General features: G+C 40.4%; 1 protein-coding gene across 3 annotated transcripts in view; it reads right to left on the reverse strand.

The window, feature by feature from the left end:
- Positions 1-25065, reverse strand: part of RASA2 (RAS p21 protein activator 2) — a 121998-nt gene extending 96933 nt beyond the window's left edge. For 2 of the 3 annotated variants that reach the window (XM_042956312.1, XM_042956311.1), the window contains exon 1: positions 24902-25065. In XM_042956312.1, coding sequence (XP_042812246.1) covers positions 24902-25034 — 133 coding nt within the window. In that variant the 5' untranslated portion in view covers positions 25035-25065. Of the gene's footprint in view, positions 1-5552; positions 5991-24901 lie in introns of those variants that run through there. The other variant, XM_042956313.1, reaches the window with a different exon arrangement.
- Positions 25066-25953: the final 888 nt, after the last annotated feature.

The raw sequence follows: 25953 nt of genomic DNA on the forward strand, positions 1-25953 counted from the left end.
GTAGATAACCCTGCTACCATAGCCTACTTCTGTTTTCTTGAAAGCATTTATAACTATCTGAAACTGCTAATTTTTACATGTTTATTTTCTGGTTCTCTCATTCTTGAGGCCTGAGAACTTGTTGATCCCCAAAATCTAAAATAGTGACTGTCATACAGTAGATATTTGAGAAATACTTGTTGAAGGAACACTAAGGAAGCCAGGGAGTCTAATTTTGAAGTTCTTTTGAGATACTCATGGTCCAAAAGCACACACAAAAGTGTGCACTGAAATCAGACACCAGTGTACTAAATTCAGAAAGCAAGGTAGTTGGCTTAAGGGAAACAGCACTGCCGTAAGAATTATGAAATCAATGCTCCTGTTTTACCCCTGCTACTATGTATCTAAATGGCTTCACACAAATCACTAAAGCACAGCCTTCCTGATGGAAATTTGGGCTAGATAAACTCAAGTCTCTTTCTGCTTATCACTTTAAAACTAAACGCCACTTAGACCAATATATTTTAGCATAGTCTATCAGTAACTTAAGAAGCACCTATGAAAAATTCAATAAATAATTTATTACAATGAGAAAATCAATGAAAAGGCACCAGTAAGATACTCATTAAACTTGTCATTGAGCCAACAAAACTAAAAGGCAACTGACAGAATGGGAAAAGATAGGACATAGCGGACAAAGGGCTAGTATCCAAAATCCATAAAGAGCTCACCAAACTCCACACCCGAAAAACAAATAATCCAGTGAATAAATGGGCAAAAGACATGAATAGACACTTCTCCAAAAAAGACATCCAGATGGCCAACAGGCACATGAAAAGATGCTCAACGTCCCTCCTCATCAGGGAAATACAAATGAAAACCACACTCAGATACCACCTCATGCCAGTCAGAGTGGCTAAAATGAACAAATCAGGAGACTATAGACGCTGGCGAGGATGTGGAGAAACGGGAACCCTCTTGCACTGTTGGTGGGAAGGCAAACTGGTGCGGCCGCTCTGGAAAACAGTGTGGAGGTTCCTCAAAAAATTAAAAATAGACCTACCCTATGACCCAGCAGTAGCACTGCTAGGAATTTACCCAAGGGATCCAGGAGCACTGATGCACAGGGGCACTTGTACCCCAATGTTTATAGCAGCACTCTCAACAATTGCCAAATTATGGAAAGAGCCTAAATGTCCATCAAATGATGAATGGAAAAAGAAGTTGTGGTTTATATACACAATGGAATACTACTTGGCAATGAGAAAGAATGAAATATGGCCTTTTGTAGCAACGTGGATGGAACTGGAGAGTGTTATGCCAAGTGAAATAAGTCATACAGAGAAGCGTTTTCACTCTTACGTGGATCCTGACAAACTTAACACAAGACCATGGGGGAGCAGGAGGGGAGAAAATGTTACAGAGAGGGAAGGAGGCAAATCGTAAGAGACTCTTAAAAACTGAGAATAAACTGAGGGTTGATGGGGGTGGGAGGGAGGGGAAGGTGGGTGATGGGCAATGAGGAGGGCACCTGTTGGGATGAGCACTGGGTGTTGTATAGAAACCAATTTGACAATAAATTTCATATTAAAAAAAAAGCTTGTCATTGAGAGCTTAAAAGAAATTAAGTTACTACTTAGAGTAAATATATTCATCTCAACTCAGAATCAGGAATCTTTTAAATGATTCCAAAATTGCCTAATATGGGTTGGCCTTTACAAATAAACCAGTTTCCTAACAGGAAAAAATTATATGTTTTTATTTGTATCCATCCAGTCTCTTCCTGAAGCTAGATGTCGCTTCTCTTATCCAATCTCAATCCATCTTGCCGAGCTCTCTCTACCCCATTCCCTCTCATTCCACAACACTGCCTACCAATTCTGATTGAAGCAGGTTGATTACTCTCAACCTTCTTCTTTTTTTTATTTTTTATTTTTATTTTTTTATTTATTTTTGAGAGAGAGAGACAGAGACAGAGCGCAAGCAGGGCAGGGGTAGAGAGACAGAAGGAGACACAGAATCTGAAACAGTCTCCAGGTTCTGTGCTGACGACATGGGGCTCAAACTTGGCAACAGCGAGATTATGACCTGAGCCTAAGTCAGACACTCAACCAACCAAGCCACCCAGGCGCGCCTCTTCTCCTTTAAGTCTTTTCTTCTTTGATGTCTCCTCTCTCTGTAAATCCAGAAGGTATTTTCTTTTTAAACCCCAAATCCAAGTAGGTCACCAAAGGGCCTGGAATGTAAACAACTTTTAGAATTAAATCATAATAAATATGACCTATATCTAATGAGGGAATTTGGAACACTGAATCACTGCTCTTGAATATGTTCCCGTTTCATTCACATAAGTGCAGTTTGAGAACTATTTTGTGAATGTACATCTATTCCACTACCTGCCTTTTCAAGGGGGAGATAATAGCGATTACTTTGTGTACAGAATCCAATGAATGGTATCAGATATTTACTAAGAATAAGTAAAAGCTTAAGGTCTATGTAATATATGAAACACACTCAACGTTGCTTCCTGTAAAAGCGGTTATCATAATCTGTATTTGTGGAATATCTGTCACTAACTTATAGTCAAATAAACTACACTGAAGGTGAATTCTTCTGATCAATGCCCAGCTCATTAATCAATCATACAAATATGTTGATAGATTCAGCTATCAAGACTTTAATTCCAAACTTATTGACACTCAAAAAAAAAAAATCAAAATAATTAACTGCTACTCTATAAAAAAATAATCAAAAGTAAAGTAACTAAAAAAAAAAAAAAAAAAAAAAGTAAAGTAACAGTTTGAGAATAAAAATATTCTACCCATGGTATCTCTAAGCAGAAAAATTATTTTAATGGTACACACTTTATATCAAGCTACACAGAGACAAAAGTAAGGAACTTTGAAAGACTGTACTTGTCTTGTGTGTGATATTTGTATAGGACCTCCCCTATGTTCTAATTATGGTATATAAGTAAGAACGAAGGGAGGTAGGGAGAAAGAGAGAGGAAGGACAGAAGGAGGGAAACACAACTATTGCTCTTTGAAAACTTATCCTATAACCTCTACTCCAATCCTTTCCGTCCTACTCACAGCTTGAACCTGCAATTGCCTTCTGATCCTATTTCTTTATTAGAACCCTAGGGGTGCCTGGGTGGCTCAGTCGGTTAAGCGTCCGACTTCAGCTCAGGTCATGATCTCACGGTCCGTGAGTTTGAGCCCCGCGTCGGGCTCTGTGCTGACAGCTCGGAACCTGGAGCCTGCTTCCGATTCTGTGTCTCCCTCTCTCTCTGACCCTCCCCCATTCATGCTCTGTCTCTCTCTGTCTCAAAAATAAATAAACATTTAAAAAACATCTTTTTTAAAAAAAAAAGAACCCTCAAGGACAGTAATATTAAGTGCCACCAAATCAAATGATTGCTTGTTAGTTTCCAACTTATCTGACCATGCTTCAGCATTTGGTAACGCCAAACTTCCCTCAGTTTAGATAACTCATTCCAACAGTTTTGTTACGCCCTATTTGAGACTTTCCATCCACTATCAACATTTTCAATATGAAGAAACTTTTGGCATCCACAGACCACTGAATCCATAGGTGGAGCACAAATTTTAGGTATTTTTTTAATGTCATTATAAAATAATAAAAATATACTGAAAAACAAATACTTATGTTTCTCAAGATTATTTGATGGTATTATTTGTAATCTTTCTCAATTTATCTATATAGCCCATTTGATAATGGCTAGCCTTAAGGAGAATCGGGGTTTATATCTGTGGTAGATACGGTGGATCAGTGGTCATCACCCATTTCAACATCCTTTGGTATAGGACTTCCTGTACTGCAGATACTAGAAAGCTAGAAAGTACATTCCCCAAGCTTTCTTACAGTTAGGGTTGTGGATATGATTTAAATTCCACCTATCAGTTGCACTCGCTAGAAATCTGGAGAGCAGAAGAGAAGGTAGGTTATATTTAGGCTGCTACTATGAAGTACGGTCACGGACATGTCCAAGTTTTGTGCAGCAGCGTTTCCTGAAGTCCTTGTATCCAGTCACAGGTTTCATAGGTATCAAGAAGGGCACAAGGCATCCATTCCGTCATACAGGTTGTGGCCAGTGTGGCTTGGCTCTGGAGCCAGCTGCAGTGACAACAGCTTACTAATGAAGATGGCTGCTTGGTGAAGGCTCTTTCCTAATAGTGGCAGGTTCCTAACCACAGCAGAAGTGGTAAGGTTCTCAGACAAGCAGCTAAAAGTTACAGCTTCCTAATTCTGTAGGTACCTTTCTGACCCTATAAGAGGTAGTAACTTCCTTGGTAGCCTAGCTGCAATGTGACTTTAGAATTTCATTCGTGAAAGTTCAACGTAGAGTCTGTTTCTTCAGTCAGAACTTCCAACAATTCCATAAACCACTTAAAATAAGGGTAGCTCAGGCCGTTAAGCGCCCAACTTCAAACCAGGTTATATCTCACAGTTTGTGAGTTCGAGTCCCTCGTTGGGCTCTGCACAAACAGTGTGGAGCCTGCTTAGGATTCTTTCCCGCTCTCTCTGCCCCTCCCCGACTTGCACACTCTCTAAATAAATAAATAAATAATCTTCATTAAATCTCTTTCTGCTTAAACTAGCTGGAGTTGATTCTGTAACTTAATTCTGACTGGTTTGTTTTCTTGCCCTGTATTTCTAACAAATTAGAAAATCCCATCTCACATTACTGGTCATCAGAGTATGGTAAATCTTTCAGCTACATGTGCTACCTGGATCACACATGGACTCGAAAATTATAAAGCAATACCTCACCAAAAACTACTTTCATTGTTCCATTAGATAGTGAATTGAGTACCATAGCACACTCAAAAAGTGAATGCTTCAACTTGGGAAATGTAGACAAACGGATCTTTTTTTTTTTTTTTTAATAAGTTAAATTTTGCTTTGTTTTGTATTAATTTAAATCCAAGTTGGTTAACATATAGTGTAATAATGACTTCAGGAGTAGAATTCAGTGATTCATCACTTACAAACAACACCCAATGCTCATGACAAGTGCCCTCCCTAATGCCCATCACCCCTTTAGCGTATCCCCCCACCCAACACCCCTCCAGCAACCCTCAGTTTGTTCTCTGTATTTAAGAGTCTCTTATGGTTTGCCTCCCTCACTGTTTTTATCTTATTTTTCCTTCCGTTCCCCTATATTCATCTGTTTTGTTTCTTAAATACCACATATGACTGAAATCATATGTTTTTTGTCTTTCTCTGACTGACCCATTTCCCTTAGCATAATATACTCTAGTTCCATCTACACTGTTGCAAATGGCAAGATTTCATTCTTTCTGATTACTATGTAATATTCCATTGTATATTACACACACACACACACACACACACACACACACACATACACACACACCTTCTTTACCCATACATCAGTCAATGGACATTTGGGCTCTTTCCAAATTTGGCTATTGTGGAGGCAAATGGATCTTAATTCTCTTATTTCTGTAACTGCCTTTCAAAAATTTCTTCATTTCCTACTGCAGTATTTGGATGTCATTTTTTAAATATGCTCAATAATACAGTACCATGTTCATCAATTTGGGAGTGCCAAATTCTCAATACTGAAACCATGTAGACCATTTTGGGTACCTCCAGCTCATCCTTAAATTTACACATCGGATCTTGACCCTAAAGAAGTAAGATTAAAGTATTCAAGACATTCAGTATATTACTAACATATGACACTTGAGCAAGACAACTGAAAAAATGGAGATGCGTTTTACTTGCATCTGAATGAAAAAAGAAATGTTTTTAGGTTATCCCTCATTTTAAAAGTGCTATGCATGCCAGGATGCAGGATGCTGCAATATGCAAAGGCACATTTGTCACACAAAGATAGCTGTATTGGCCCTACAGCAAACAGTACAGATCTGTTATATGTACAATGATCACCATTTCCTTCAACAATGAATCAAGATCAGGAAGTGTATTTTTTTTTTTTTAATGTTTATTTTGAGAAACAGAGAGAGAGAGAGAGAGAGAGAGCCAGCACACACAAGAGTGGGGAACGGGCAGAGAGAGAAAGAGAGAGAGAATCTCAAGTAGGCTCTGAACTGTCAGTGCACGGCCCAACACAGGGCTCCATCCCACGACCATGAGATCATGACCCAAGCTGAAATCAAGAGTCCGACGCTTAACTAACAGCCATCCTGGCACCCCAAGAAGTACATTATTGACAAAACAACTGTTCCTCTATTAAGAAAGAAAGCTGGCCTTCAAGCACAACATCTTTTCTTCTGTAACATCATTTCTTGTTGAATTCATAACTGATAGTCTAATCCTCCAGTGGGCATTTCTTCTCCCTCACAGATGTACTGCAAGTATGCCAAGAAATGAACCTTCACAATACACATCAGTGGTTTTGTCCAACCATAAAATGAAATAGCCTGTTGCCCATTCATGTGATAGTCATGGTCTCTCTGCATCACACATATCTTGCAACATCATATATATGTTAAATGCTGAGTTTAGCTTAGATCTCCATCCTTCACACAGTTGCCTTTTTAATATACAAAGCATTCCCCTTTCTCAAAAGTCTTCAATGATTCCACACTACCTACCACTGCCCTTCTTGCAGGATAAAAATCTAAAATTCCTTTGGCATAAAGACCCTTAATGGTGTACCACTGTCTACTACATGTTTGGCCTCATCTACTTACTGTTATGCTCCAACAGTACTCTACTTTCGGTTCCTTGAACAGTGTTCTCTCATGCCTTTATCTGCAATGCTATTTTCATTATATGGAATGCTCATACCTCGTTTTTTTTTCCTCCAAAAAGCTCTGCTTAAAGGTACCTCTGTTTGTAAATTCTTCCCTCAATTCCTACCTAGTCATGTCACTCTTTCCTCTATTTCCTATTGCATCTTATATGTATTTCAACTACAATGATCATATTGTATTGCACTTGTTGCACTTCATTCAACAAATAAAATTTACCTACAACATGCCAGGCACTTTTTTAAATGCAGGAAATAGAACAAAGAATAAAAGTAGTCCCACACGGAACTATTGTACAATCTAAACAGGGGAGACAAACATCATAAACTCTTAAGTAAGTATATAATATTTATTGCCATAGAAGAAAACAAAGTAGGGTAAGAGACTTAGGGAATGCCAGGCCCAAAAGATAAAGAGAGAGAGGAGAGCAATGTTACTTTATATAGGGATCAAGGAAGGCCTTTCTATTAAGACATTGGTTTTTTTAATGTTTATTTTTGAGAAAGACAGCAAGCACAAGTGGGAGGGGGCAAAGAGAGAGGGACAGAGAGAGAGGGAGACAGAGGATCTGAAGCAGGCTTTGCACTCTCAGTACAGAGCCTGATACAGGGCCCAAACTCACCAACCATGAAATCATGACCTGAGCCAAAGTTGGACGCTAAACCAACTGAGCCACCCAGGTGCCCCTCTATTAAGATATCTGAACAGATACCCGCATGACGTCAATGAGGGAATGAGTCATGCAGATAGATATCTGGGGAAAGAGATGGATAGGCAGAAAGAATAAAATATGCCAAGGCCCTAGAAAGGACAGTTTGCACACTGAAGAAATAGCAAGGATGCAAGTATGGCTCTAAAACAATAAGCAAAGTGGGAAGGGGGAGGAAATGGTAAGAGATGAGGTAGAGGTGAGGAAGCAGATTAAATAGGGTCTTGTAGGCCATGGAAAGTCTGGAGTTTTTCCTGAGTGACATGGGAAGCTACTGAAAGATGTAAGCAGAAGAATGGCATGATTTAACTTTTGTTTTAGAAGAATCACTTCAGAGGGAAAAGGGTGGAAGCAAGAAAGTAGAGACAAGCAAGGTCACTACTGCAGTGATCTTGATTAGAGATAATCTAGACCAGGGGAGCAAACCTGGCATGCAGAGAAGTGGTCAACTGGGCATGTATTTTGAAGATTGAGCCAACAGGATTTTTTATATTTTGGATGTGGGTATAAGAGAGGAAAGGGGTTAAGGAAGACCTCTTAGAGTTTCAGCCTGAACAGCTGGGTGAACAGAGATGCCACTTCCAGAAGGAGGAGCCTCTTATTAGAAGAGGGATATCAAGAGTTTTTCCTGGGCATATTAAATCTGAGATGCCTATTACACATCAAAGTGCAAATGTCAAGAGGACAGAAAAGTCCTGGCTGGAGTAAAACTTGAGAATTATCAGCAAGTACATAATAATTATAAAACCACAAGACTATACAAGATCACAAGGAGATTAAATATGGATAGGAAAGAAAGGAGATTTGAAGACTGAGCCTTAAAGCCTTCCAACCATTTTTAGTGGAGATGAGAAGGAACCAGCAAAGGAGACTACTATGTATCTTTCCACCAAACTACAAACTTAAGGGAAGGCACCAGTTCTTAGCATCATGCTTAGCTTATAATAGATAATCAAATATCTACTGAATAAGTATGAGTGTGCGTGCGTGCGTGTGTGTGTGTGTGTTTACAATTTACCATAGGCAAAAGGAGGTTCTACTATCACATCACAAATTATAAAATTGCATTTATCTTTTTTCCAGTTGATACAAGTTGATCTATGTCAATTGCTCTAAAAGTTTAAAAAAAGTTTCCTGTATACAGTTATCAAAAGCACTAAATACAAGAATCTTTACAGTGTTAACACAGATATCACATTGAAAACAAACCAATCCTGAAATTCACACACTCAAATATTTACTGAGTATGTATAACTAAGATGCTAGAGATACAACAGTGAGAAAAATAGATAAAACTGTCATTGAGCTAACACAAATGGACAAACAATAAATAAGTAAGTAAAGAGGATGTGTTATGTAATAACTGTTAAGAAGGAATGAGCACCACACAAATGGTGGGGGGGGGGGGGGCAGGGTGGAAGGTTCCACTGAGAAGGTAACTTCTGCATAAATACCTGAAGGAAGCGGGAGACAAGTAAATATTTTGTAGGAAAAAAAAAAAAAAAGAACGGTGCTTTTAGTCAATGGCAAAAAGTAAACAGTTTAAACCAAGAAGATAAATACCACTGGGAATCAAAACTGATAACTTAGATTAACAAAAATAAAAGATGGCCAACTCTCTGTGCACAAATTCATTGGTTCTACACAAAGGTCACCAGACAGTAACCAGATCCTACCATACAAATTCTACTTAAGACTAGAATTCCAAATACCAAGGTGGCAGGTAGAGATTCTGCTGTATATGCTTCTAGACATGTACTGAGTTTGCACATATGTGCTTATGCGTATGTTTGAGGGGGCTGTGTGCATGCATTTATACCTGTAGGTCTGTATGTGTTTGTGTGTCCTAGAGGAGGACACTACTGGGATAAGTAAGAAAAAAAGCCAAATATTTATCTAATTGGATCCTCCAAGACAGTGCTAAATATTTTCTCAAATATCTCATTTAATGTTTACAACAACCTTCAGAGGTAAGCATTACTGTTCCCTTTTATAAATTAACAAACAAAAACAAAAAACATTCAGCTACATGGCTGGAAAGGTGATTTGACAAATCAAATTCCAAAGCCTAGTCTTTCCTTTTCACTCTTAATATCTTCCTGAACACAGCAGTGCTGAGAGGAACAGAGAAAGCTGTTCCTTTCTGAAATTACCCTCAGGTACCAACAGATCCAAGTCTAGTTCAAGGGATTACAAAGAACAAACACAGATCCCAGTGGGATTAATCCCTAAGACACACTACAAAGGGCCAGGGTCCTAAACCAGATGATCCTAAAATAAAGATTATTTAGGGTGGAAGGAAAACTAAATCATAATAGTAACTACCATTTACTGAATAAATTAATACATTACACATACACATTACACATAGCAGATGTTTTTTAAGGGCCTTCATATAAATTACCTCACAATCTTATGAGTGATTTTTTTTTTTTTTTCAAAATACAGATATTGGGGTGGAGGGAAAACATTCCAGGAGTAAGGCACAATGTAAACAAGTTCTGAAGGGGGGGAACAAGAGCAGCACCTTCAAGGAGGCAGTGAATAGCACAAACTTGCTAAAGCATAAAGGGAGATGAAAGTAGAATAAGCAGAGATAAGACTGTAAAGAAAAGGTTGAATCAACAGAATCTGAAATGCCAAGCTAAAAAGTTTTAGCTTTCTTCAGTAGGCAACAAGGAACACTAAAGGTTTCTGTGTGGTCAGATTTTATGCTTCAGGAAAATTACTCTGACAGTTAGAGGGCCTAAACTAAGGTACTGAAAGAGCAATGGGAGGAAAAGAAAACTGGAAGAAATACTACAGAGATATAATTCACAGAACTTGGCCTGAGTGACTCAGGATATGATGTTCTAATAAGAAGAGCAAGCTGAACAGACCATTAGAACTTTAGATGGGGAAAAGAAAAAAATATGCAAACTTTATCATGTACATTCACAACAAAAAAAGTGAAGAATGGACATTTAAATACACAGCCTCACTGTTGACAAGTTTAGTGTAAAATTAAAATGTGTTATGCCATTTAATTATATGCAATAAGATAATCCTACATGTTAACATATCATAAGGTCTTTCAAATTTTCTTATAAGGTCCAATTTTAGTTTCTGCAATAAAATAAAAGGTACACATAAACTGTTCATCAACAAAACCATGAAAATATACTTTACCAAATACCACTATTGTTTATGTTATAGCCCAGTTAACCGCACATTGTGCCAGACAACACCCCAAGTCATCCAATCTTTTCACAACCTCTTTGAAAGCTTGGCAAAACTATAATTTCCAATTTATATTAGAGGAAACAGGCTCAGAGAGATTAGGTGATTACAAGAAAAGTAGCAGAAAACAACGCTTTCAACATGCTACTTTACCATTTATTATTCATCTGGTTTCTGCACATCTAATAAATACTTCGAATACAACAAAGAAGTCTTACATGAGAAGAACTGCCATAATCACACATGACCTTCCAAAGAGTCTCTTATTCATCCTCTACAAAGTATGTCAGATTGCCGTAGGTGTATGATAACAAAAAGCGGGGGAGGTGCCTAAAAACTGCCGAGAAAAGTTATGTAGCTGCAATTTCCCTCCTTGTCACCTTGAAAGCACCGCTGGAAAGTTATACACTTGTGATATTATTCAAGCACAGGTTGAGAAATGATACCAACAGACAATGGTGACTGCTGGACTACTAAGTAGGGTCAGGTTTTTCAACGCATAAGTTAACATTATCAAAAACCTGGATTGTCAAGCAGTTTTTCTCACTCCCAGTAAATGATAAATTATCTTTAAAATATAGAACCTTAGGGGCACCTAGGTGGCTCAGTCGGTTAAGCATCCGACTTCAGCTCAGGTCATGATCCCACAGTTGGTGAGTTTGAGCCCCACGTCAGGCTCTGTGCTGACAGCTCAGAGCCTGGAGCCTGCTTCAGATTCTGTGTCTCCTCTCTCTCTGACCCTCCCCCACTCACACTCTGTCTCTGTCTCTCTCAAGAATAAACATTAAAAAAATTTTTTTAAATATAGAACCTTAGATTCTATAAACTCATTTAACTGATAATCCTAAAAAACCAACAGACTCCACAATTCCTAACAGGTATCTGTTCTGCTTAAGAATAGGCACTGTAATATTAACATGGAACCTGGAAGGTTAAAGAAATCAGGAATAATAGTTTCACTAACACTGCACTCCTTTTCCATTATGAAAATAAGGTACTGTGTAATCATCAATGTGCCTCTGAGCAAGCCCTTGAATGAGCAAAGGACTCCAGGAATCCAGCATAGTTCATAGAGGGTTAGCCTAGACTCTGTGAGCAAAGAACTGTTCTGTGGCTATAAAACACCAACAATATGTAAGTAAAATCTTGAGAAGGCATAAAGTCAAAGTTAAAGCATAAACTCCAGGGCAACTCCTCAAAAATGTTCTAGTAGGTAAGATGTAACTCCTCAGTGGGAAAGTCTAAAGAATATAATTAGGGGCCTCTTGTTTTACACAAGTCATATGCATGATAATTATCATACAGTTATCTATATTACTATCATATTAATCACCTCTCACTGAAGCTTAGTCCAGAACAAGAAGTTAGGAAACTACTGTACATAAAAAGGCAAGTTTCGCAAGGTACTGCCAGGAAGCGTCCACGGGTTCTACAGATACGTCACCAAGCTGCGGGCAGGATCTTCCTGTGGTTTGTCTTGCCCACTTCAGGTTTCACTTTTGAACGTGTGCTGATCCCTAAGCTCCCTGTAGCCCCTTTCTCAAGCAAACCAAACCATGAAGCACATATGGTAGGAATCTCTCCTAGGATAGGCCAATCTACATGAAGTTGAGCAAGTCTGGTAGCTATTACTGGTAACGGCATCCTGGGGACCAAAATGGGACTCATTATGATCTAGTAGTTTAAAAAAAAAAAGATATAAATAAGCTGCACCTACAAATGTATACCTACAAGTGTGTGCATGTGTGTGCGTGTGTGTTTGTTCTAGGAGAACCATTTACAAGCAGAGACAAAGCACAACATGAGCACTGTCAGGCAGACAGAAGAGTAACATTTTTTTTTTTTTTTGGTAAATCCCCTAAACAGTATTAAAGATAAATTTTTATAGCATTCCAACATTCTAATTTTATTGAATATCCATCACATTAGACCATAACCAATTTAGGGATAATTATCAACTTCTTGACAACAGAAATATATTCACCAGTTCTTTCCAATATACCATCTGACAGGCAAATTGGTAGACATAAATGGACAGCAGCAACTTTGGTAACTTACAGACTTGAAAACCTGGCTCTGCCTCTTTAAACTCTAAGCATAGGGGCGCCTGGGTGGCTCAGTTGGTTGGGCGGCCGACTTCGGCTCAGGTCATGAACTCACAGCCCGTGAGTTCGAGCCCCACGTCGGGCTCTGTGCTGACAGCTCAGAGCCTCGAGCCTGTTTCGGATTCTGTGTCTCCCTCCCTCTGACCCTCTCCCGCTCATGCTCTGTCTCTCTCTGTCTCAAAAATAAATAAACGTTAAAAAATTTTTAAAAAATAAATAAATAAATAAACTCTAAGCATATATAACCGTTTTGTCAGCATGCAATCTTTTTCATGAATTTGGATTAAATGAAATAATTTGCAAGTATACTTACATAGTACCTGGAAAAGAGTAAATATAATAAAAAAACATTAGTTCACTTTCCCCTACCCACTAAGAAAATTGTATACAAAATTGTTCAAATTCAAAACTAAGAGGTTCTGCACCACTCACACAAATGTTGTAATATTTTAAAGGATGAAAATTATTCTTTTTATCTCACTCCTCTGAAACAAAACAGAAATTTTTAAAAGTCAACTTTTTTAACACAATTGGAGAAAACAAGCAAAGTATATGGTAATTCACTATATTGCTCCTGCAAATTTTTGTTTGAAATTATATAAAAATTAAAAGTTACCAAAAAACTTGACAGAAAAGTAGACTTTACTTGTAAGTGCACTCAAAATGTTACCAAGCTTAACATTTGGCTACCCTTAATTTTGTAGATAGGAGAGTCTTCAACAGTAGAGCAAGAAAGGCTCTAGCAGCTGAGGACTAATATTGTATCAAATTTTTATACAAAGTCATTTTTCATAACACAGATAATACATAATACATAAAGTTTTATGTAGAAAATTAAACCACTGTAAGTAAAGCTAATCCCCTTTGGCCACCACTGATACAACCAATGTTGTACATCCTTGCAAACCTCTTTCTGTACATTTTCCCAGGTACACTAGAAAAAAACATATCACTCTAACAACTTGCTTTTTTCACTCAACAATACATCTTGAAGTTTTTTCCTTTCATACTCTAGATACACCTCATTCTTTTTAGCTGCTATAGAATATGTATATTAACATTTTATTTAGCCATTTTCATACAATGGACACTTAAGTTGTCTCTAGTTGTTTTGTTTTACCAACACGGCAACATGAAACACCTTTGTATATGCCTCTTTTGCAAATGTCCAAGTGTTTCTGTAGGGTAGATATGCAGTAGAAATACATAGGAAATATACATTTAGATTTTTAACAGATATTGCCAAAATGCTCTCCAACATTACTTCATCCATTTAAATTCACAGCAACAGTGAGGAAAGTTATCTATTTGCCTAAACCCCCACCAAATACTGAAATTAACAAGCTTTTGTTTTCACAAACTGATAGCTTTTAAAAATTTGCATTCCCCTGATTAACTATTGTTAAATCTTACCGGTATTTTCTTATGTTTACTGGCCTTTTTTTTAAATCTCTTTCTATAAAATGTCTATTCATATCTTTTATTTTTCTAATGCCCTTTTCCTGTTTAAAATCCATATGAACTTTTTATATATTCTGGACACTAACAAATAGAGAGGCAGTAGAGCAGAGCAGGACAGGAGCAACAGGATGGACTCTAGAGCCAGCCTGCCCAGTTTGAATGACAGCTCCACCACTCACTGGTCTGATCTGGGTTAAGTTACTCAGTTTAGTTATTCTATGCCTCAGTTTCCTCATCTGTAAAATGTGGATAATGAATGTTACAGAGTTACCATATGGACTAATTATTTGATATGCTTAAAGGGCTTTAAAATAGTACCTGACACAAAGTAAGTCTTAGATAAGTATTTTCTTTTTGTCTGTAGGATTTCCTGCAAATATTTTCCCCCAATCTATTCTTTGTCTCTTAATTCTTGTTTATAAATCTTTACTTACTTTTTCCCAAAAAGTTATTTTTCCATCTCTCTTCTTGTATCAGAAATTATATAAGTACATGAAACCAACAACTGACTGCCCTCACGGGATCTCACAATCAACTTCTCAAGAATAAATGCAGGCATCAGCCAAAACATCTAAATTTTTAAACATCTTTCCCTTACTGCACAAAGCATTCCCACAAATCAGTAAGAAGACTGATAATCCAGTAGAAAAAAGGACAAGCAAAATAAACAAGTTCACCAAAAAAGGGAAATAAAAATGGCTCTCAATGGGGCACCTGGGTGGCTCAGTTGGTTAAGTGTCCAACTCCTGATTTCGGCTCAGGTCATAATCTCTGCATCGTGAGATTGAGCCCTGCATCACTGGGTTCTGCGCTGGGCATGGAGCCTGCTTAACATTCTCTCTCTCAGGGTGCCTGGGTGGCTCAGTCGGTTAAGCTTCGGACTTAGCTCAGGTCACGATCTCGTGGTTCGTGAGTTCAAGCCCTGCGTGAGGCTCTGTGCTGACAGCTCAGAGCCTGGAGCCTGCTTCAGATTCTGTCTCCCTCTCTCTGCCCCTCCCTTGCTCATGCTCTCTCTCTCTAAGAATAAACATTTAAAAACAATTTTAAAAAATTCTCTCTCTCCTCTCTTAAAAAAGGGGTGCACCTGGGTGTCTCAGTCAGTTCAGCGTCTATCTCTTGGTTTCAACTCAGGTCATGATCCCAGGGTTGTGGGATCAAGCCCCACATCCGTACTGGGCATGGAGCCTGCTTAAGATTCTCACTCTCACCCTCTCTCTCTCCTTCTGCCCCTCTCCCCCTGCTCGTGTGTGCTTGCTCTTTCTCTAAAAAAATTTTTTTAAGACTCTTAAAAATATGAAGAGATCCTCAACCTCATTTAGAAGTGCAAATTAAAACTACAAATCAGATGTTCCTTTCCATCTTAAGAGACCAGTAAAGATCAAGAAGTTTTAAAATATACTCTATGTGACTAAAGAAATAGGCATTCATTCATTGCTAGTGGGAGCATAAATTGCTGTAGTTACTATGGAAAGCAATATGGCATTGTCTTTCCAAATAAAAATACATATACCAATTCATTCATTCATTTTTTTTTTTTTATATTTTTGAGTGGGAGCGGCAGAGAGAGAGAGGGAGACGAAGGATCTAAAGCAGCTCTGTGCTGACAGCAGAAAGTCTGATGCAGGGCTTGAACTCATAACCCATAACATCATGACCTGAGCCGAAGCCAGAGGTTTAACCGACTGAGTCAGGCGCCCCCCAGTTCATCAATGTAACATCTAGGAATTTATCCCACAGACACAAGTACTCATATTTAAAATGACATAACTACAGGGGCACCTGGGTGGCTTAGTTAGTTAAGCATCTGACTTCGGCTCAGGTGGTGATCTCACAGTCCATGGGTTCGAGCCCCGCATAGGGCTCTGTGCTGAAAGCTCGGAGCCTGGCCCCTGCTTTGGATTCTGTGTCTCCCTCTCTCTCTGCCCCTACCCCGCTCACACCTCTGTCTCTCTCTCTCTCATAAAGTAAATAAACATTACAAATTAAAAACACACACACAAATAAAATTACATAACTAAGTGATTTACTGCAGTACTCTTTGTAATAGCAAAGATTGGAAACAACCTACACGTCCATCAATAGGGGACTGGTATACCCAGATGATGCCATATCATGCAGCTGTTAAATAAAAGAGGCAGCTCCCCATTCTTATGGATATGACAGATCTCCAAGCTACTATTGGCAAGTGTAAGAAATAAAAAAGCAAGATGCAGACAATGTATATATTTTGCTACAATTTGCATGAGGTTAATATTCATATATTTATGTTTGTAAATACTTAATCTCTGTAAGCGGCACAAGAAACTGGTAATGCTTGCTTCTGGAGAGGGAATCGCTAGGGGCAACAGAAGTAAGGAAACTTCCTTTTCAATGGATACTCCTTTGTACCTTTTCAGTTTTGTACCAGGTATGTGTATTATCTAATCAAGCAAATAAATGTATCTTTTTAAAGAAATAATCAAACAAATTAAAACCTCCCCGTGATCACACTAAACTTTCTATTGGTACCCTTTAAATAGTCATGCAAAGCAGGTTGCTAACATTCAGGTAGTTTGTGGCTAGTCTGTTCAACTGGCAAAAGGAGAGGTTCACCATCCCAGCGACCCATTATCACTCCCTAGGGAACATTTCAAACTCAGAAATGTCCCAGTACCAACCAAGAAATTCTGATTCAGTAGGTATGGAGTAGAGCCTGAGCATCAGAATTTAAGTTCACAGGTGACACTGATGGGCAGTCAGAACTGAAACCAGCTGAGTTACAACATGACACAAATAGGTAAACATCCAGGCTCAATCTCCATCTAGGTCACAAGCATAGTTTCACCACTAATCCTAATCACTTCACAAAGTTCTCAGGAAGCAACAGATGAGAGCGTGTAGATGCCACAGTGAAAATGTATTACTACTTCTGGATATATTACTAGATACGCAGTGTAGTCCTCATCTATTAAATGGAGTACATTCACAACATTCATACTAATGATGAATTCATTCCACCTACCATTTCAGAAAGAACTTTGATAGTAATGGACCAGTGCCGAAAAGGCATAGGCATTAACTGTGTTAACACCTGGAGTATATGAGTGTCAAGTTCTTCGTTTGTAAAATGAGGGGACACAATATGTTCCCTACATTCCAGCTCTAAGCTTCTATAATTCTCTAAGAATACAGGCATCTAAAAACAACCATTGTTTAGTATAGACTGTAGGATAAACTAGTAAGAGCTTTTTCATCCCATTCACAGCCTAGGCTCAATCCACACACTAGGGGGCTAATGCCCTAATGGACATTCAGATATTACATACTGCTAAATAAATTAGCAGTCACAGAAAAAACTTTTTATTTATTTATTTATGTATTGCTATTATTATTATTTTAGAGAGAGAGAGAGCAAGTTTGCACGAGGTGGGGGGAGGGTGGAGAGGGAGAGAGTCTTAAGCAGGCTCTGTGCTCAGCATGGATCCCATGACCCTAGGATCAAGGCGCCCCAAGATAGTTTGAACCTTTTTTTTAAATTTTGTTTTAAATGTGTATTTATTTTTGAGAAAGAGCATGAGTGGGGGAGGGGCAGAGAGAGAGGGGGACAGAGGATCCAAACCAGGCTCTGCAGAGGGCTAGAACTCACAAACCATGAAGGGGAGCCTAGATGGCTCAGTTGGCTAAGGGTCCCACCTCGGCCCAGGTCATGATCTCGTGGTTTGTGAGTTCGAGCCCCACGTCAGGCTCAGTGCTGACAGCTCAAAGCCTGGAGCCTGCTTTGGATTCTGTGTCCCCCACTCTCTCTGTCCCTTGCCCACTCACGCTCTGTCTCTCTCTCAAAAAAAAACAAAAAAAACAGAAAAAAAACAACTCACGAACCGAGATCATGACCTAAGCCGAAGTCTGATGCTCAACCAACTGGGCCACCCAGGCACCCCAAGACTGTTTGAATCTTTAAAAACAAGTTTTTTCAGGGTGCCTGGGTGGCCCAGTCGGTTGAGTGTCCCACTCTTGATTTCAGCTCAGGTCATGATCCCAAGGTTATGGGATTGAGCCCTACCAAAAATTGAATTTTTACTACCAAAATTTCAAACCTTCCATGGCTAATAAACAAATTTACTGTATAAAGTATGATTATGAGACTTTTCTTTTCCAGGCTCAGGACCAATTAGTAAAAATATTGTGCTGAACATGGGGCCTGCTTAAGTTTCTCTCTCTCCCTTCCTTCTGCCAATCTCTCTCCTCAATTTGTGCACTCTATCTCTCTAAAAAAAATTTTTTTTAAAGATTCAAATAATCGTATCCATTAAATCTTAGACAAATGTCTCAAACAGTGCATCTTATGCAAAATAGGTATATGAAAAATACTTAAATATTAAAATAAAAGTATCTGACGTAGTGTCTTAAAGCAAATGGTTCAATTTAAAAAGCAACAAAGATTAGTGCTAGAAGGGATTTTAAAGACCACATCCAAACCTCTCATTTTACAAGTGAAAAAATAAGGAGTTGGCAAAGTTAAAGAATTTGCCCAAAGTCATTCTGTCATTAGTGATATTCTTAGAGCCAAGCTCACAAAAACAAATTTGTCAATTACTGTTCATTGATGTTTGCATGTACATTGGTATAATGTTATAAAGCATATTATTTTAGCTAGTGATTTTTGATGACTGAAATAACATGCAAAACCAAAGACATATCATAAAAAATTCTTAATATAAAGTGTCTTAGTTTACGTTTATTGATGACTACACAACAAAACTGTTAGCAGCTCTCAAAACAGCATATAGAACTTCATAAAACATGTAATTTGATATTACTGTCAAATAATTTCATAAAGCACATTAAAAAGGGAACAGGATTGGTATCTAAGATAAAAGGATAAAATGATACTTTTATTTCAGCTATATTAGTTCCAGTCTCTTAGAGGCTATTCAAAGAGTTCTAAGTTAAAAAAAAAACATTAAAAAACACAACAAAAACTCTATGAACTCATTGAGGTTTACCTCCTGTCTTTCTCACAGCAAATGATTAGCAGACTGCTCTGTGAACTTTTACAAAGAACCCTTTTCTCTCATTTCTATCCATCTGAAAGATGGATTCTTCCTCGATCCTAAATAACTCATCATCTCATTTCAAATTTTGACAATGAATGCATAGTATGAACAAATCTTTTAGTAATCTTTCCCTCTATTAATTTACTAAATAACATCTCATTTGAAATATCTGATAATAATACATTCTTAGCATGAATAAACTTTTTAATCTCTCCCTCTTAATTCTATTGCATGATCAATAAAATACCTTATTACCAAAAAATTCAAACCTTCCACAACAAATAAAAATATTTACTGTATAAAATATGATTATGACATTTTTTTTTCCAGGCTCGGGGCCAATTAGTAACAATATTCATGGAGTACAGTCAAGTAACAATATTCAAATCTCCTAATAATCAGCACTCAGAGCATTTAGAAAAATTTAATCCTTTTCCTAATGAGGCAACTTTGGCATCAGTTCAAACATAAGCTCAGTTGGCACTGTGATTTTGAAAGGGATGAACTTCCTGTCACAGACTCATGTAGTTTTCATTTAACAATACTATCATCTCCTAGTTTATGTGTAAAATTTACAGAACAGTTTCACATCTAGTATCTCAAATCCTCCTCAGGACAGCGTGGTGAGAAGTAGGGCATTTTCTAAAGGCCTATTATGCTGACAGTGGGATAGTTTAAAAAAAATAAAGAATGAATTCTATACTGGAAGAGCTCGTAGTCTAATGGGGAAACAAACAATTTCTACAAAATGTGCTAGAATAAGAAAATGGACAAGGAATTACAATTCCCAACCAGTACAGGGGCCCAACACCTTCTCTCCAGGGATGGGGGTGGTGGTGCCTCAAACAAGGCTTTGGTCAGGAGATCACATGGAGCAGGGTTTTGAAGGATGTGTAGAAGTTCCCTGACATAAATATGGGGTGGAGGAAAGGAGAAAAACACTTCTAGGCAGAACAACATATATCAAATGGCGAGTGATGAAGCATCACTCGCCATTTTAAAGATGAGGAAGATAAGCTCAAAGGTAAGTGAGCTGCCTAAAGTCACATTAGTAATAATCAATGTGTGAAACAGAATACAGTACATGCCCGCTGAGTTTAATCAGCTTTGTACAGAAAATGCTAAATGTCAACAAGAATATTAGATAAAGACTAACTTCTATCTACTTACTCCTTCCCAAAAGATGGTCCAGGGCTGACAGAGCTCCCTCCAGGGCTGAGAGGAGGGAGGAAATGACTGGAGAAGATTTATTTAGCCCTCTAATCAATCTTGTGAGATAGGTGTTTTTATTATACCCATTATACATGCAAGAATATAAAGGCACAAAAAGGTTAATAAAAGTTAGAAATTAAGATTCAAATTAAAGCTAACCTGGACAAGCCTCTAAACTAAAGCACTTAACCAGATCCCACAGATCCTACTTTGCCAAAGAGTCCTACATCATTCTTCATCTGGAGACACCAGGGAGACCAACTGAGTTCTGGGACTTGTCATGATTCCGCAGATCTGGCACTGTACTGCACATCTCAATATTCACACAAATCATCAGATTCAGTTCTCTTTTATCAATCTGGTATCCCTAGAACAGGTAAACCCACGACCGAGGTGGCATGGGCTCTTTCATCAACATTTTTACATTCTGATTTTATAAGCTGATTTAATTGGATGAGAACTTAACAAAAAGTATAGCCAAAAAGGAAGACATCATGAAATAATAGCAAGAAACCTGAAAGTATAAAGAAGAAAGCTCCTTGGGGTGCCTGGGTGGCTCAGTTGGTTGGGCATCCAACTTCGGCTCAGGTCATGATCTCGCTGTTTGTGGGTTTGAGCCCCGCGTTGGGCTCCATGCTGACGGCTGGGAGCCTGGAGCCTGCTTTGGCTTCTGTCTGTCTGTCTGTCTGTCTCTCTCTCTCTCTCTGCCCCTCCCCTGCTCATGCTCTCTCTCTCTCTCTCAAAAATAAATAAACATTAAAAAAAATTAAAAAAATAAAAAAAAAAAAGAAGAAGAAAAAGAAGAAAGCTCCAGGGGCACCCGGGTGGCTCAGTTGGTTAAGCATTGGACTCTTGATTTTGGCTCAGATCAAGATCTCATGGTTTGTGGGACTGGGCCCTGAGGTGGGCTCCATGTTGACAACCCAGAGCTTTCTTGGGATTCTCTCTCTCCCTCGCTCTCTGCCCCTCCCCCACTCACTCATTTTTTTTCTCTCAAAAAAATAAACTTTATAAAAAATAAACTTTAAAAAAAACCACAAAAGCTATAAAATAAATAAATTAAATATTAAGAAGAAAGATCCAATCCCTCTCTTTGGCTTGTGTGTAGGGTAGTTTGTTTTGTTTTGTTTGGGGGGGGAGGGGATGCAATGCAAAGGTGCTTCAGATACTAAGCATACCTGCCACTCACTGCATGCCAGTTCATACAAAGGACGGAGTCTGGACTACCTTAATTTCCTTTATCAAGGGTTCACATGACAGCTCCGGGACTTCCAACAATCATGCCTACCTGTTGAATATTAAAGAAGTTGACCATTTGGAACTGCTATGGCTTCCTAGAGCACTAAAATGACTTCAGGGTATTGGGGATCAGCACAGAAAACAAAATTCAATTAGCAACACTGGATTTGCTAGTGTCAGTTGATTGAAACTGACCACAAAATGGGTTTCCAATCCCTGGATCTGGTTATTTCACCTTGTGAAGGATATGGAAAAATTAACAAATATTAGAATAAAACCCTTAAATGAAACTGTAGACTATTACCTCCAGAACTTTAAAGATATAGAATTCAGGGTGCCTGGGTGGCATAGTTGGTTAAGCATGTGACTCTTGATTTCGGCTCAGGTCATGGTCTCACAATTCATGAGATTGAGCCCTGCGTCCACCTCTGCACTGACAGAGCAGTGCCTGCTTGGGATTCTCTCTCCCTCTCTCTCTGCCCCTCCCTCTCTGTCTCTCTCAAAATAAATAACAATAAACAAAAAAAAAAAAAAAAGAAAGAAAGAAAGAAAGAAAGAAAGAAAGAAAGAAAGAAAAGAAAAGAAAAGAATATATAAACCAATTCATCCTCACTTTTTTGCTGGTAGGATTTGGGGTTGAAGAGTCCTACCTCAGTCTAGGAAAAAGGATGTTCCTTTGAGGCTCACTTTGAGCCCTACAGAGCTCTAACTCTCCAGATCTGAGGCTCTCAAACAGCAATCTAGAATCTGGCAGCAAATCTCCAGTCTACTGGGCACTATCAGGCTTTCCTCTGAGGTCTCCCAGGATGGTGAAAAGGAAAAGGTGACATGGTTACCTACACCCCCAAGCTTCATTGTCAGATGTACCACCATCCCATCCCTGTGACTTTAGCACCTGCTAATGATTCCTCTAGCCCCCCAGCCCCCACGCTGTAAAACCCACATGTCAGTTTCAGGAAAACAGAAAACAGCATCTCTTCACAGGGTTGTGAAGGTCAACCAACTCTGGACTATACTGGCCTTTAAAAGAACGGCAAAAAAAATTAAGAGAGGAAGGTGGGGAGAAGCTTCATGTATACGTATCCTAATACATTTTTTCTAAAAAGCAGACACTCAGTGACCTGAGCTATACACCAAGCAATTCCAAAAGTAAGAAACTTGACTGAGGTAACAGTTACAATATTTCCATTATGGTTAAAGTGGTAATGTCACTCCCAGCTGATCAATCTTCAAATCTGGGTAGTGGGGTTGCTCTAAGCCACAGAAACAAAGTTGTAATTTTGTATTTGTAGGTCCAAGTTTCACTCATAATGATATCTCCTACTGTGATAGTTTTGCTATGGAGCAGGTGAAAGTGCAGAGCAGATAAGTCCTTCTGGAAACAGCCCAACCCTAACTCTCAATTCCAAGAAGTGTATATGTAGTTCCATGGCATAACCTGCAACTATGTAAATCAGTGAGGCTCCAATGGACAGTGCCTACCATCAAGTGACACTGAAATGTAAAAGTGGTAAAGTTTGGAAAATTATATCAAGGGGGGAACTCTGGCCCGTTTACAGTTTTCCCAAGTGTTAAAAAATTAGATGTATGTGAATATTAAGTATAAGACTTAATCTGAATTTTGAGCAGAATTTATACCCTAGAAAGTAATTTTAATATTGGGAACATAGATATAGACAAGATCTATTTCTCTGATGTCATTTTCTAGGTTTTAAGAACTGTACTCAAGATCTCAAATTACCCATGACCACTTCTGGGAAAAGATGAGAAAAGTTAATATGTCTGCCTCGGAGATTTAATAAAATACCAGTACTTGAAAAGAGGCGCAACTTGAAAAAAGGGGGAGAATCCAAGCTCAATTATTAATATCACTATCCAGGAAGAGGAAAATTTTACATCTCGTGCAACAAAGAGTATTGTTAGCCATTTTATTGCAATTCGATTTTCTTCTTACAAAGTAAAAAGTACTCCTCAGAACTAAGGGTTATTTACATGAAAGATGAAGCACGTTTCCAATCTGAGAATACTGAACAACGAAAATAAAGCTGATTTTTGACAAAAGCAAAAATAAGTTTTACTGATAGATCTCACAAATAGCCAAAAAAAAAAAAAAAAGGGGGGGGGGGGAGGAACGTTTCCTCTGAATAAACTACTGTGAAAAAATTGGCAATCGACGCCAGAGTCACTTTTAAAAAATAAATGTCCAAATGGCTGAATTCAAATGGTCTACAGCAACGCTTAGAGCTTGTGAGCAAAAATTTTGTTATTAAGCCAACCAGTGTGGCTCGCTCACAAAAGTACCAATTAAATGCATGAGAAGGAAAGGAATTAAGTGGGTTAAGTGCGGGCTGGATGACTGTTTTGAGACCTGCTCACAGGAAGCCACTACATCCTGTCTTAAGTCCCTGTCAGTCACGCTGTCTCTCGATCCAAGTCCCCGCCGCAGCGAGGTGGGGCTAGTACAGGTGTCCGGCCCGAGCCCCTCCCGGCGCGCTCATTCGCGAACACCCCGAGCGGCGGCCACCCGAGTCCCAGGGCGGCCTGTCTCCTCAAGCTCAGGGCGCCTTTTTCAACCTCGCAAAAGCTCCAGAGCCCAGGAGGCAGGCAGCCCCCTCCCCTCGGGCCAGCCCCACTTCCCCGCCCTCCTTCTCCTCCTCCTCGTCCTCCTCCTCCTCCTCCGGCCGCGCCTCCCGTAATTACCGCTGAGCTCCCACCTCGGGGCCGCTCCCCGGCGCCCGCACAGCACGGAGGCCTGCGTCCCTGGGCGGCCGGAAACTCCTCACGCCCCCGGCCCACGCCCCCGGCTGGGGCGTCCCCACGTCCAGGCCGCGCCCCAAAGCCGAGCCCCTCACGCCGGCGCCGCGCCGGGCGCCCCCCTCCTTGCAAATTCTCGGCTCTCCACTCCCTCCCGACCCGGGCAGCCCCGGCCCACGCCGCCCCGTCGAGGCTACGCCTCCCCCAACACACCCCCCTTCCAGCCTCACCCGTGCCGGCGCTCCCCACGCGCCTCGGCCGGCCCCGGCGCGGGCCCCGGCCCCCGCCCGCCCAGGTCCCCTCTCCGCCCCGCGATCCCAGCGCGGCTCGGCGCCGCCACCCCCCGCGCGCCCGCCGCCCCCTCAGCCCCACGGCGGCTCCCGCCGCCGGCGGGTGGGTCCCCTCAGCCCTGCCCCCGCTTACAGATCTTGCCCCGCAGGCTCTGCAGCACTCGGACCTCGCGACTGTCCTCGTCCCCGGCCTCGGGCTCAGCCGTCCCACTCGTCGCCGGCGCCTCGGAAGAAGCCGCCGCAGCAGCAGGCGCCGCCGCCGCCATGGTGCCGCCCGGCCCGTGCCGCAGCCCCACCGCCTGCGTAGCCCGCGAGGCGGAGCCCAACGGCGGCCTAGGCTAGGGCGAGTCGCGCGCCTGGCCCCGCCCCCGGGCCTCGGCCTGGCTCGCCCCGCCCCGCCGCTGCCCCGCCCCCGCCCCACCCGGTTCCCGCGGTCGCAGTCTGTGCCCCCCCACGCTTGCCCCGAACCCGGGCCGCTCGGGCGCGGACCCAACTCCTGGCTTGGCTTGCCGGCTCTTTGCCCCATAAAAGCCCAGGCGCCGGACAAGTGTGGCTCCTAGCTGTGGCTCTGAGCAGCTTTGAAACCCCGCTGAGAGACGACCCCGGCCCTCTCGAGATCCCCAAATCCTCCTGGGAATTAGGCTCCCTACTACGAACGGGCTTCCACCGCTGCTACAGCTCAGGGGAACTCCCCGTGGAAAGAGAACAGAAAGGAATTTGATGGTTGGGAGGACCTCAAAACTACCTTATTCAAGAAGAGCCAAGAGGTGTATTCCCCCAGTAACATCCACACGCCCCCTTACCCACAAGCCACACCGCCACACACATAAATCTTTGCTTTTAAGTAAAAACACTGCCCTGCAAAAGCTGATTAAAAAAAAAAAAAAAAAAAAGACCAGAGCCCCCAATTGCAAAATGAGAGCGGCGCCTGAGATCCTCCCATAGAAAAATTCTGAAGCTTTTACCACCACTTTTTGTGTTTTGGAAACAGCCAAGTAGGGTCAGGTCCCATCCCTTCCCTCCCCCCCCCCCCCCCATGAATGGGCTGGCTAAAAAGTTGATTGACATAGGACATTAGTAAATCTTTGACTAGTTGTTAGCTTTATTTCAAGGGAACTCTTTACAGTGAGTAAACTGCATGAATAATACCCTGGTATGAGATCAGGAAGATGATTTCCTGGTCTT

This window comes from Panthera tigris, chromosome C2 (genome assembly GCF_018350195.1).
Source record: "Panthera tigris isolate Pti1 chromosome C2, P.tigris_Pti1_mat1.1, whole genome shotgun sequence".
NCBI classification, from domain to species: Eukaryota; Metazoa; Chordata; class Mammalia; order Carnivora; family Felidae; genus Panthera; species Panthera tigris.